This window comes from Channa argus, chromosome 17 (genome assembly GCF_033026475.1).
Source record: "Channa argus isolate prfri chromosome 17, Channa argus male v1.0, whole genome shotgun sequence".
Lineage (NCBI taxonomy): Eukaryota > Metazoa > Chordata > Actinopteri > Anabantiformes > Channidae > Channa > Channa argus.
In genome coordinates, this window is record NC_090213.1 from 11,268,099 (window position 1) to 11,282,710 (window position 14,612).

General features: G+C 37.8%; 1 protein-coding gene across 1 annotated transcript; it reads right to left on the reverse strand.

The window, feature by feature from the left end:
• Nucleotides 1–3,559: 3,559 nt before the first annotated feature.
• gata4 (GATA binding protein 4) lies at nt 3,560–11,775 on the reverse strand. Its single transcript, XM_067481602.1, has 6 exons — nt 11,041–11,775; nt 6,500–6,666; nt 6,214–6,339; nt 5,921–6,002; nt 5,643–5,779; nt 3,560–5,317 (listed from the first exon to the last, which is right to left on the reverse strand). The coding sequence occupies exons 1-6, from the start codon at nt 11,558–11,560 to the stop codon at nt 5,192–5,194; spliced, it is 1,158 nt and encodes a 385-aa protein (XP_067337703.1). The 5' UTR covers nt 11,561–11,775; the 3' UTR covers nt 3,560–5,191.
• Between the last annotated feature and the right edge of the window lie 2,837 nt (nt 11,776–14,612).

The window sequence follows — 14,612 nt, forward strand, 5'->3', positions numbered from 1 at the left end:
CTTTTTTGATAAAAGCGCAGATTACTACCACTAACAATAAACTTGATTGCGTTATTGGTCAATCAAAATGAAGCTTTCATCTCTTTCTGATTTGCTGTGTCTTTGTCATCTAACACATTTGTGCAGCAAAGAAGATTTTTTGTATGTATTTATTTGTTTTGGGGTTTTTTTCTTTGTTTCCCCACAGTTTCCCCACATTCTGAATTAAAATGCTATCATAATGAACAACCATGACCTCCAATGCACAGAAAAGCAGCCATAAAAGAGGGTCAGAGCCAGATCCTGTCTAATGTGTTAATCTGCATGACCTTAAAGCAACAGTCTTCCCATATGTGTTCACATACCTTTGTTTGAACATGACACTGTCTGTGCACGTTTACCTCCAAAGCTAATTACAGTTCACAAAAACCACAAGAACCAAAAGGCTTTGTTAAGGAATTGTACAAATCTAAAATCACAGTGGTGATCATTACGCTGATAATACAGGAGTCAATTGCACCAGAATCTCCCATGAGTTTGAAATTTGTTATCATGTGACTATTAGCTATGTCCTCTCTAGCATAACTTTATTTGCTGTGTCTATGCGTGTTGATTTCTTATTTCTGAGTTAAATTTAAACAGAAAACACAACAGTTGCACTCCAGTGTTACCCCCTGACCTAGGGGAAACCAGGAAGCAACACAAATAGAGACTCCCCTCTTCCAAGCACCTAGAAACCACTGCCTGATTTTCCACATAAACTTGTATATTTTTACTTAAGCTTAACTTATTGCAGTAATACTTAATTGAGTCAAGTGAGGAAATTCATAGCAAACATTTGCTATTTTGAAACATCAGCATGTTAATCAAAAACTACAGCATCTGAACATTTCATTCTCTCTCTCTACACTGACAAGGCATAATATTATGACCACCTTTTAAGACTAGGCTTAAAACTTTCCTTTTTGATAAAGCTTATAGTTAAAAATCCTCACTCAACCCTAACTAGCTTTTCTCTATACATTTATTTGTCACCACTGTATGCCATTAATTCTGTGTCCTACAACCTGTACAATGCTTTGTTGTTGCTTTTTTGTTGTTGTTGTTGTTGTTGCTTTTTGTTGTTGTTTTGTTGTTGCTTTTCGTTGCTCTTTTCTTTTCTTTCTCCACTTTCCACTCACCCCAACCGGTCAAGGCAGATGGCCGCCCACCCTGAGCCTGGTTCTGCTGGAGGTTTCTCCCATTAAAGGGCGTTTTTCCTCTCCACTGTTGCCTAGGGCTTGCTCAAGGGGGATTTGTTGGGTTACTTCTACATACTTGTGTAGTCTGGACTTTATTCTGTAAAGTGCCTTGAGATGACTTTGTTGTAAATTGGCGCTATATAAATAAAGTTGAATTGAATTGAAATTGAACCTGTGGAATTAAAATAATTTTAAATATGGAGGCCAAAGCATTAGAACTACCTCTTCTTATAATGCACTCCATTACAGCTCAACTACCCACTTTGACCTCAATAATAAACAGAGAGTAGAAGTACCACCCTTCTGACAGTTTCAACCTAAGAACTGAGAAATTATAACCTTGTAAAATTAGAATTCATGGCAGAGATGCAGTTTTGCATTGCATTAAATTGCACAGGTGTAATGTTATGTCAGATTGCTGTAGTGAAAGAGAGAGAGAAATGTTCAGATGCCATAGTTGTATATCATTCTCTTGTACTTTGTGATTTATTATGTACGCACACCTGGCATTTAGAAGCACGGAAGGCCTTTTCTCAGCCCTGTGAACCCAGGACTACTTAGTCAACTGTACTTTAATAGATTTTGCTCAACACTTCAAAGCTTAGGTGTCTAAACAACCGTGAGCAGTTAACACATTGAGAGTGCTGTTTAGTTTTGTCTCTGAATTTCAGCTCTTGTGAATCTGACTCAGTGAAGACAGGACCGGATATACCTTCCCATGTGAGTAAACCCACATTTTACATTGAAGCCAGAATGTGTAAGGCTGGGAAAAATTTTCTTGCATCATAATACGTGTCTGACTTACTTTGATAGACTTTTACTTCTGCAAAACTATTGTCTGGTGTAGTCCATTGTTGACCCATAAAAACCAATAGCATTTGTCACATCCTTCAAATTATTTTGTGTTCAGGTGCATCCATAAGCGACTTCTATTACATGGATATAAAAATGAGCCTCGGCTGTACACAAAGAAAGGTTTGGAGGATCTCAGACATTTTCTGTTTTTCTCTGTTGGTGTTTAAAGGTGTGAAAAAATACACAACTATATTATGTATATAATATTTACATTTGAGAAATCTCTGTTTTTGTGTTGTTTGTCCTCTATGGGCTGTTTTTGTGTTGTAGTAGAAGATATAATCACCTCTGCCCACATTGGCCCGTGTGAACAAAGAGGCTACACACTTAATCAACAGCAAGCAACTCTGTGAGCAGATATCACTGACACACAACACTCTGTGAAGATAGTAATGGATGGCGTCAAGTTCAGACAAACCTCAAGTGACATTTTTCTCAAGTGACTATTCGGTGAACAAGAAATTTCTGGAGTTTCACCATGACATCACTGAAGAATGTGGTGCAGAGGATAAGCAGTCATTGAAAAACAGGAGGAAATTATTATGTATGGACCTTATTATCCCAACTACAACACTGGAGAGCACAGTGAAGACATCGTAATTAAACAAACACAGGAACTTTTGGAGTCCGAGACTGTCTCAGAAGACTGGAAGGTATATGTGTTTACTATGAACAGCCCATGTTTGGCTAGAAACACTGATCAATGCATGATAAACCTGGTTCACAGGGCCCAGGAGTGGTGGGGTGTGTATGGAGCAACCACTTACATTGGTTATGTGAGATGCTGGGGCTTCAAAGGCAACAACGAAAATCTGTTTTGTGACATTAACTACCAACATAGGACTGTATAATTCAGAGTGAAGGCTATGTTAATACAGCTGAAAAGATAACTGAGCTTAATCCTTTGGGTGAAAATCTGTATTCTGCTGTATAACACCTTCTGGAATCTGGACAAGTAAACTTCCCTGTGATAACCCCTGTGCAGGGGCAGGACTGGAGGAGTTACTTCAATATGCACAGTATTATTGAGGGCAAACCAGAAGAGGAGAAAAAACATCTTCACACAAGAGATGAATGCAGTGATTGAAGCTGCACAAGCTCAGCTTTCAGGAAAAAGTGGAACTTTGGAGCAAGATTTAGAAATCAGGAAGAGATTGACTACAATTGACTACACATTCAGCCAACAAATACCTGATGCTCTCCAGGATAAAAATGAAATTGATATTTCAGCAGTTGTGGCAGGAGCTGGTGAAAAACAAATATGCAGAGTCAATCAGGGAGAAATTAACTGAAGACTTCAATCAATGTACAGTTGAGTTTTTTTTTATCAAAGCTATCGTCAAGTTCACTAAAGAATACTTCTAAATAGGAAGGATACAGTTCCCAGATATTGATCAAAAAGCTCCACATGTTGTTGAGTAACTAACCATTATTCCACATATTGTCTGTATGTGTTTGATCCAGAATGAATGACAAACTTTGACATCATTTGCATTATGTCAAAATGCTTGTTTTTATTAGTTTCCTCCGTGGAGCTACAGTTGCAAACAGAGGAATGGCGTAGTGTTAGTGCACATACACGTGTACAACTCTCACTGTATCTTTACTTAAAATACATCACAAATGGTGTATTACACAATTATACTGGAGTGGAGTTTTTACATATATGATCATATATTGTATTTTGCTAATTACATGTGGCAATATCCCACATTTAGACATGTTGCCCTCACGCTTGTCACCAGCAAATTGGAGCACTATCACCAACATACTGTACAGTTTTGATACTCCTCAAATAATCTTTATATGACAGATGATCTAGTTTGGGGTTTTGACTATAATAATAAATATGAGCAATAAAACCTTTTGTTTTTAGATGCACATCCCTACTTGTGTCAGCAGAGGGAGCTTTGTGCCAATAATTCCATCCACATCACTTTTACCATGTGCAACATAGGTAGATTAACATGTTGTTTTATAAAGAGATGACAATAAACAACCAATACTGACATGTATTACACTTTAAATTCAAAACACAAAAGGCACACAGTGAAACCAAAGACAACAGGCCACCAGGCAGCTGTTCCTATTGCACTGAGACGGTCGTATCACTGGTGCTGAGGAGTGATGGCTGTGTCTCTCTCAGTTACAGTAAGTGAAAGAGATATAATCCATCAGTTTGATGCACTGTGGAATTTCAATTTTACTTTACAGTCATAGATAATTAGAACAAACAATTACTGTATACCAGTCAGTATTTGTTACCAATTTTGATTTATATTTAATGTTCCACCAAATTACTACAAAATTGTATTTGCCGCTAATGTTAATCCTTTAGTGTTTGTGTTTTATGTTTTGGAGACGTGATTAGATTTATGCTGTCATCTTGTCAAATATTACACCAAACACAATTTTTCATTGCTTTCCTCACCCGAAACAGGCATCTGTTCACCTTCACTACATCGTGGTTTTGTATTTTTATAGCTATACAGATAGCACCAGGGTAAGTGTGAACATATAGTTTTCACTTCACTTATTTGTTTAAGTTCACTTGCTACAATATCTCCATGGTGAAATAAAAATGACCTGCTGTGATTTTCTACATGTTTCTCATGTTTCTTTTGCAAAACATCCATAATGAACTGCAAATTATTGCAGTGGAGAAAAGACATACTGAAAAAAAAATAGACTATGGACATAACGTTTGACCATTACTGGTATTTAGTCACACACTGGTATGGCACAATATGTAAGATTGATTAAAAAACCTTCCTTCACTTGTTGCAGTTGTTTAGATCAACAGTTGCTGTGAGGATGTAATCACAGCACTGCCTTTTTTTCACAACTGTCTAATGCAGACTTCTTTCCGTCCTTGACTGCTGTCATTATACTCACAGTATCTGTGTAGAACTGAGAAAAAATCTCCACGTCTGTTGTGCCTCCCACTTTTCTCTCCACTCTTGGAAAAGAAGGTGCCGTACGGTGTTTAGGAAATGATGCATTCACTGCATTCAGAGCGACAGTCTTTATTCTGGAGACCTCTGTCTTTCAGTAGACTTTGATACATATACTGTACTGTGGATGGAGAAGTTTTAAGATGCTGAGTTAAAGGTCTTCTAAGCCAGAATTAAGTTGTTCCAAGGTTCAGCCTTGGTGCCAGAAGACCCACTGTGCCCCCCAGGGGACATCTTCAGAGGAATGGCCCCACCTTGAGCTGCCATGTAGGCTGGCAGAGCTGAAATCTAGAGAGACACAGAGAAAAAAAAAAGAAGTTTTTTGATTTAAACTTTCCTATGTGGTGATTTCAGCAGATGAGGTCATGTATACCTTTCACTTAAAGTGATATCATAGACATGCAATTAGATTCACAATATAAACTGACTTTGCTTTCATTGTAGAATTCAGTTTTAATGTGAAAAATTCCTGGTCTCATAATAGTGGTTCTTATTAGGCCTTTAGCTGAGTCATTTTCCCTGATCTATTACTGTTCTAGCTGAATGAAAAAAGCACTAAGTGCAGCCACCTGTCATCACATATATCACAAACTCCACTGTCAAAGCATCTCACCTGTGTGTGTGCGTTGTGGTGTGTGTACAAGCTGTGAGTCTCCGGCTCGGTCTTTATCTGTCGAGGCTCCTCTTTGGTGGTGGGGGCACGGGGAGTGCTGTTGGGGGTGACAGGAGTCCCCTCACTGCCTGGAGTCCCTGTGGTGCAGAGAACGTAAGTCACGGCTCACATACAACAATTAAAAATTCTTGCCTACTGATCAGATGATGCTTAACTGTGACTCTGCTCATGGAATATCTTCATATTAAAATGACCATGGATGTGTTGTTGAAGCTCACCAGTTTGGGACTTGTTGAGGTTCTTGGGTTTTCGTTTGCGGGTCTGAATGCCTTCTTTCTTCATAGCTAGGGGACGTGGTACCTAACACCAGGACAAAAAAACAACCAAAAAGAAGTAAGATTTTTCTTTTATTTCTTTCTTGATGTCTCCATATTTAGATCAACTGTATGTTTTTCTGATTTGTAAAGCGTAATCTCTGATTCCTAAAAAGTGCAGTTTGAATGTACAAAGCATTTTCTGCAGCATCAACATTGTTCTTTCTCTGCCCCTCTCTTCCTCTTAACTCTCTCACCCCATGGAGTTTCATGTAGAGGCCACAGGCGTTGCAGACCGGCTCCCCCTCTGCATTTCGTCGCCATAGGGTGGTGGTGGTGGTGTGACAGTTGGTGCAGGATAGGCCCACCCTCCTTGAGGCAGACTGCATTGGAGACAACATTAAAGGGAGTCAGTCAGTCAGTAAAGAAAAAAGTAAAAATCATTAACCTATTTTAATTTAAGAAAAGAATAATATTTCCTGTATTTATCATATATACTACATACACTGCATGCATACATTTTTGTTTTTCTTAGTCACCCACCAATCGTCTTTGGGGTTTTATAAGAGGTCTGTTGATGCCATTCATCTTGTGGTACAGACCACAGGCATTACACAGGTAGTGGCCGGTACCATCTCGCCTCCAGAGGGGTGTTGACATCGCCCCGCAGTTCACACACTCTCTGCCCTCAGCGAAGTCATCAAACAGATCTGGTGAGACATGACAAGAAAGAACTACTTAACAGTGAAATCTAGTGTTGCTTTCTTCTCCAGGGAGTTTTAACCTTTAATTTCAGTTTCAGGGTCTCACAGTGCTAATGAATATTGAATGAATTTAAAAAGATGACAACATGGCTGCTTTTAAGAAAAGTTGATGTTTTATAGACACAAGCATAATCGCAAAGAAGATTAAGATACTCTTTATACTGGAAATAATAAGGTCCACATTACTTTCTTCTGTTGAGGACTGAACCAACAAATCCAGTTGTGCTTACGCCAGCTCTTTCCGTCCACTTAAATAAACATTTTTTCAACCCAGGAAGGGAGATTATTAAATGTAGTGAGATTTGTGCACCAGCAGGAGGTGCAGGCCATAGTCCTACAGCAGCCTGGAATCCCTCCTTATCTCACAGCTCCCCTTGAGGAGATAAAGAGTCAGCTGGAAATAGAGACAGAGTGGAGTAGAGCTCCATCATATTCAAATAGCGACTCCATGTCTATCACATCTCCTGCTCCCTCTCTCTCAGATAGCACGACATCTGATGAATGTAATCTTACTCTCTCTTTTGGCACATAACAGAGTATTTCCCAAGAACCAATTAGCTGTTAAGGAGAAGGAGACATCAGTCTGTGGGGTGGAAGTGACAGCATATATAGCCATACAAACAGCACATGTTACAGTCATAATCAGCATTGTGAGGCCGAAAATCACGAGAGAAAATTCAGAAAACACCAAATCATAAAGAGGAAAACCTACTGTGTTTTCAACAGTACAGTGTCCCTAATAATTTTTTGTTCAGACAGTATAAATTGGGCCTCTGTCTATTCCTCCCTCACGGCAACAGGAATAGCAGTGACACATTTACCGAGCTTCTTCAAGGCTGAGAGCAAAACAGAGACAGCAGAGCAAGCTAACCTTGGGCCAGGCAGCAATAGTAGCCAACACAATGCAGTAATGCAAGACAATACACAAAAGAATCATTGCAGTGGCTGCGTCCATCTGTTTTTTCCAGTGTATCAATGTCAGTGTGTGTCTACATCGGGGTGTTGTTTAAAAACGCCCACACTAAAAAATATGTGCAGTTTTTTTCCGTTCTGCATCTGATCAAATCAAGTAAACACAATTTGTTTTGAACATGTAATAGCAATACAATGTAAATGAGTAAATTTTTTCTTCTTATTTTAAATCATTTATTCTTGTTTATTGTATTACTACAACATGTTCAAAACAAATTATGTGTACTTGATTTGATCAGATGCAGAATGGAGGAAAATACTGATTTTTTTTAAATCAGCATCAGGGGGCCCCCTGATGCTGCAGGAGGCCAAAGGTGAAATAAACAGTACAGTTTATGAAGAATTACGGTTTCAACAATTAAAAGTTTTTTGGTTAAGTGCAAATCTGTGGTATTTTTTCTTTTCTAAGACACTATCACGCTTCAGATGGGATAATTGCACCATTACTCCTTTACATCTAAATGGCTGAATCCCCTTTTCACTTTAGAGACTTTACATGCAAAATATAAAGTAAAAGGTATACTAATATCATGCACATTGTTGGCCAGCAGTTGTATAAAAACCCTGCATCATAAGGTAATGTAACGATAGGGATGATTCACAGGGTTGGAAAGTAAAGTATGTTTATTCAAGTACTTGTAGATGTTTAGTACAAATTACTCTTCTCCAGGTCTCAGAGAGAAACGCTTTACGTTCAATGCCATGACCAAATTTATCTGACAGATAAAATTTCCAAATTAGGATTTCATACATGATAAGCCTTTATATTAAGATCGATTGTTGTACTGCAAATTAATAGTGAAAATTATATTATTTTATTATATTATATTATATAAAGCACTTTGACTTAACTTATTCTACTGCATCAAATACTACATACACATTAATGTATCAGTAATAACTATCTAATAGAATAATAAAATATATAATAGCATGAAGTAGGAATACTCATCATTTCCTATTTAATACTTTTGTTTACTTTTTTCGTTTAAAGGCTATAACTTTTACTCTTTTTGTTACTAAAGTTTTGTTAATAACTGTATTTTTTATTATTGTATTTCTTGTTTTATTATGTGATTGCTTCCACCACCACTGGCCATTCTCCAGAGGGAGTCCTTTTGCTTTTATTATTTTAACATTATATGTTTAGTGCTTCTTAATTTTTACATAATCCTAAAATTTGTTTGTTGTTTAAACAAATTAAAAAAGATTATTTTGTTGTTGTAGGAAATGTTTAGCTTGACACAATACTTTTGTTTCACTAAAAACATTTTAACAACTATGTCAATAAGCTATTTTGGGACGAGTTTCTTAGAAATAAGACTGAATAAAAATGTCAGCAAATATAAAATATCAAAAACATTTTAAAGAATTTAAGTTTCTCTTAAAAGCTTAGATTGTGACACTTATCAATTAGGCATTTCATTAAAACTACTGAATAGTGATTAAATGTTTACTTTGTCATGATTTGTCGGAGAAGAAATATGCGGGAATTTTCCTTCCACTCACCAACAATAGAGCTTTTCGAACAATAGAGACTTTCACTGGATGACTGAGTGCCACTTAATCAAAGAGATTTGATTTCATTTGTTGTGATTGTAGAACAGTTGCTGTTGTTTTGGCTATAAAGTGGAATAAAATGGCTGTGTCTTTAATCATATAATGTCAGATTGGATCAATGTCCTTATCTCTCCACTTAGATCTAAATGCTGAACCTTTTGAACAATCCCACCTAGTTTTGAATCGGACAAGTCACATGTTCATTGACGAGCAGAGCCATAGCCAATGTGTAAATAATTTAAAATCTCTAATCATCTGTTATCAAAGTATTAAATCTATACCCAGAAGGATCCTCTGCATCTGACTAAGGCTGATATTTTTGGAAGTTAAAGTGAAAAATAAAAAAGACGTCATTTACACAAAACCCGTACAGAGGTCAAACAAACACTTCTATTTAGACCCTGCAAGGTGCAAGTTGAAGCCATCGAAAAACTGACAAACCTAAGCAAAATCAATGTGTTGTGAAATCTCTATGTGGTCCAGAGTACACTGCAACCTGCAGCTGCTGGCAAAATTCGCATCAAGCACGGTCACATGAAGACCCATCATCTTCAACTCTGAGGTTACAGTCACTTTAAGTACGAAGAAACATACTTCTAAATATATATCTTGAAAAGCCTAAATGAAAAATTGACTTTTTTATTAAGCCTCTTTGAATCCTGCTGATTAGGATCAGACATATAAAATCTGACCAAACCAAGCACAGTTAAAAACTCATAACACATAATCCCCATAAACACTGTTATCAAACAGAGTACATTTACAAAATATTCTATATTCAATTTGACGTGTTTATTAATATTAAGGAATTAATATCATTGTTCCCTTTAAATAGCCAAATTTATCATCGTCTATAGGAATCTTATTCTCGTTGTTCATTTTGCCAGAATACAAAAAATAATCAACAAACATCTAGGTAACTTGATCGACAGTGACCAAATAAAACTATAACATGAGCACTAAAACTAACTTCTTTAATAGTAATAAAGCTTATATTTTTTAAAAGACTAATCTTTACTTTTCGATAAAAATAGGCAAAAAACAAACAGCAATAGCGTTACACAGGGAAATAATCGAACAAACAATCAGGTTTAAATCAGTTTTACAAGTTTTACAGGAACTTGTTGTGTTTAAGTTGTGGCCCCAAATTTCACGGAAGTGATTTATCTCACGTGTCAACCTGTAATTTTGTAAGGTTAATAATATTGGTACATTTGCTTAGTGTGTTGTTTAAATGAATTGTGATAAATAAAAGCAATAACTAACAAGCGTTAGTGTTGGTTTTCGTTCTTTACGCCTATAATTTTAAGTGGGCATATGAGTTTTATGGAATTTAACTAACGTTTGTTTACAATATAAACCACAGGTTATCTTTTGTTTTAATGCATTATAATAATTATTTGTTTAATTTTAAAACCTCGTTCCCACCATTTACATTTGTGCATAGTGTGCCCTGTCAATTAATTCTTACTCTGCTACACAAACACAATTTTATCAGATTATTGCTATAAATGAAGACTGACATTGCAAGATCAGGACTTAGGTCTAAATAAAAATGAAGATAATGAGGTTGCTACGCAAAAGAAAAAATAATCCATGAGAACTTGGACCCTTTCGCCTCTTACATGAGTGTTTGTGTGACCATTAACTGCATCATGATTATTTTTCCCTGACAATTAAAGAAAACAGACATGCTGCTCTCCATTATGTATCACCTACCACTGACTGCGAGGCTACTTTTAAAGGTGGCACAAATATGGACGTGTGTTTTGTGTTCGTGTTGTTCACCTATGTTAGGATGCCGTGTTGTGCCATGAGGAGCTCCGGTTTGGAGATGGTGGAGGACCGGGCTGTCAAAGTGAGACCCCGGCCACGCTCCACCCACGTTCGGGCTCACGTAGGCCGAATACGGGCTGTGGTACGAGCCGCTGAGGCCCCGAGCGCTGTAGGGTTCCCTTCCATTGGCAGAGATGTTTAGGGAGCTGTAGGGAGCTGTCGTGTCCCGGCCCGTGGCCACCCCGGAGGACAGAGGCGGGCTGGTGGAGAAGGTGAAGCGCGGAGACACCGGGGAGTGGTTGTATGAGGACACCGAGTCCGCGCCCGGCTGTGCCCAGGCGGAGTGGCTCGATACGGGGCTGCTCTGCTGCGATGCACCGGGCGTCTGCAGGTAAGGCAGAGGTGGGATTATCGGGGTGACGACACGGGTGGTGGGCACATACACCGGAGAGGTGCCCGCCGAGGGGTTGTGGAGAAATCCGGCCTCATAGGAAGGGGGTCCGTGGTTGGTTGTCATTATGCCCTGGTACATATCTTCTCTTTGAAGCTGGACATCCGACTTGATAGAAGGCTAGTGATAGTGTGGATGCTGCCCACCGCAAAAATGTGTGGTTTGAAACAATCCGCAAAACCCTTTCGTCCTTTTGTTAAAACCAGATCTGCCGTTAAGTCAAAGCAAAGCTCTGCACTCCGAAAATAAAGAATAAACGGGGAGAGGATACGTGAGAGAAGGAGGGGCAGTGAGAGACTGTGATCAAGATCCAGCTGTTAACATCTCTCTCTCCCTCCCTCTCTCTCTCTCTCTCTCTCTCTCTCCCTCTCTCTCTCTTTACATACTAAAAACAAATGAGAGAGCCTGACTGATTTTCATCAAGTTAAATCATTGTACAAAAACAATCACTATTTAATCAGTATTTATCACTAATTAATTAAATCGAACAACATTTGTTTGCCGTTTTCCTTGTGTATTTTAATCCAATTTTAAATGACACTTTTCAGTGAATTTAATTAATAGACGTTTTCGCTACGCGGCCTGATTGATGCCATATTGTAAGAAGATCAATTGCTATTTTCGTTTTCAAAACGTTTTAAAATATCTTTTAAAAATATTTATTAATTTAATTAATCACCAACTTTTTAGACTTGTTAAGGTTCTTCGTATTTCAGTCAACAGACTAAATAAAAAGCTGAAGCCATGGTTCACTCAGCTCTTTACACTGATCAGAATAATATTTCATTAATCTGACACAAGATTTTCAGAACACTTCCTCAATGGTCGAGCGGCGGGTTCTTCAATTACGAGTAATGGTTTCCAAGGATTATAACGCTCTTCTGTGTCTGTGGTGCTTCCACTTATGGGTGAGCCTGTTTTCCCACTCCGATTTAAAGCTATAATTTTGGATATACCTTTAAAATATGTTACAATTAAGGCTACTTTTTAGAAATGTGTCTTTTTGCAAAATTACAATACAACCACAAAAACATGTTACAAGTTGGTGCTTTGTGAACGAATAAAATAAATGATTAATTGATTTTTACTAAACGTTCGGGACCTTTTAAACGTATTGACAGCTGGTTTATTATTGACATATTCCATTAATTAACTGTGCGGCCTCATCAATCTGTCTCAGTCACATAAAGGCCAATTAAAAATATTCCACAAATCCGTCTTTGGATGTTTTTTAGATTGCAGACGCAGATACCTATAAATCTATGACCTGGAGGAGATTTGTTTTTACTTCTGACATGACAGAAATGAAGAATATAAGTGGATGCTTGACGCGCCTGCAGTCGGAAGTCTCCGGCGGTTTTTGTCCCCGTGAAAACAGATTTATACCTGTCATCGACACTAGTGAATATAAACACACGAGGCCATTTCATTGTGCAGCCACTTCCCACTGACAGCCTCTCACTGAATTATGTGACTCTGCAGGCGGCCTATAATGCTCTCCTGTGTGTGTGTGTGTGTGTGTGTGTGTGCGCGTGTGTGCGTGTGTGTGTGTGTGTGTGTGTGTTAAACTTTTTATACTTTATATGAAATTTCCCTTTCTTCTGGATTTTTTGATAGAGGGCTATATAGATGGATAACATGTAATCAGTATATATATATATATATATATATATATATATATATATATATATATATATATATATATATATATATATATATATATATATATATTCTGATCAGAAAAATTAGCACTTCGTTTTCTGTTCGCATCTTTTTAATTAAGACAGAGATCTGTGTCTGGTGAAAACAGATAAATGACGCCATCATCATTAAGTAGATACATTGATTATATGGGTCTGTTATTAGAAGTTAAAGAGCACTTTGAAAGATGGCAATTAAAAACTGCAACTACAAGACACGACTAACGAAATCAAATGATAAATGACGTCTGTGTACTTTTGGGAAACACATTGTCTGTTCAGGTCACACACTGAGGAAAATACTAACGATTTTAATAAAAGAAGAAACAACACATTCTACCTATCTAATATGTATATATTTTATTACAAAGGAATACATTTTTTAAAAAAAATATTCCGGTACCAGGAGCTCCAAAACATGTTAATGACGTTCTGGCCAGTTTGCATTATTGAAAACACTGTTGGCCAAATGCCCACCAGCATAAAGCCACTAGGTACCTTCATTTAAATGAATTCACTCTCTTTAAAGTTGCTGTAAATAAAGGAGTAAAACATCTGAGTAATACTTGTCATACAGTAGTGGTTATTCTCTTACCCCACCTTCTATAGGTTGAGTCAAAGGGAACAGGATGGGCTGAATGAAAATAGGGAACTGTCATCAATGTGTAACTTCAGGCTGATAACAGAGCCACCAATTGCTGCCTAATATTGGGTCTGTTAGCCTGTGAGGGCACAGCACCAGTCAGAGATACTTTTATGGTTCCACTTAATGTATGGAAGTTCAACTTGTGTTCCACTTTCTGAAGAGGGAAATAGATACAGTAGAATATGAGTTCACATACTATAATATGTGGATTTTTTTCAATTAGGGTTCCGTGTTATTTAATGTGCAAAAAATCCACCAGCCTTCTTTGAGCAGCCAAAAATAATTTCTTCCAAGCTGCTTCTACAAGCTACTACACCCTTCAGTCTAATCTCAGCAAAAATAGGGTGAAAAGTTTGCATAAATACCAAAAATAATCAAAGCGCTCATCCTCTGATGTGTTATTGTACAGTACAGTGTGTGTTTTGATTTGTCTGTTTGCACATGCCAGGCTATATCACTGACACTGACAGAGGCCAGAGCCCGTAAGAACCTTCTGTGTGTGTGTGTGTGTGTGTGTGTGTGTGTGTGTATGTGTGTGTGTGTGTGTGTGTGTGTGTGTTTATAACCATTATTCTGTGCAAATGTGTGTGTTTGCTGTCAGTGTGTATGAATGAGGAGGTGCTGGTGAGGGACTAGATAGAGATGCTGGTATGTGGTGGACAGCAGCAAACTGTTGCTGAGGAAGAGGTGTGTGCGTGTTTGTGTGTGTGTGTGCCTGCACCAGGCACCAGGAAAACTGTCCCCGTCTTGGCTGGGGCAATGACTCAATCATGTGGGGTCACTGACT

What these genes read in the sequence shown, in the direction of transcription:
- gata4 (XM_067481602.1), bottom strand. Translation starts at nt 11,560, where the DNA reads ATGTACCAGGGCATAATGACAACCAACCACGGACCCCCTTCCTATGAG. An exon ending in AACACGGCATCCTAACATAG is followed by an intron (nt 6,667 to 11,040) that starts GTGAACAACACG and finishes ATGTCTCACCAG; the next exon opens with ATCTGTTTGATGACTTCGCT. An exon ending in ACCACAACGCACACACACAG is followed by an intron (nt 5,318 to 5,642) that starts GTGAGATGCTTT and finishes GTGTCTCTCTAG; the next exon opens with ATTTCAGCTCTGCCAGCCTA.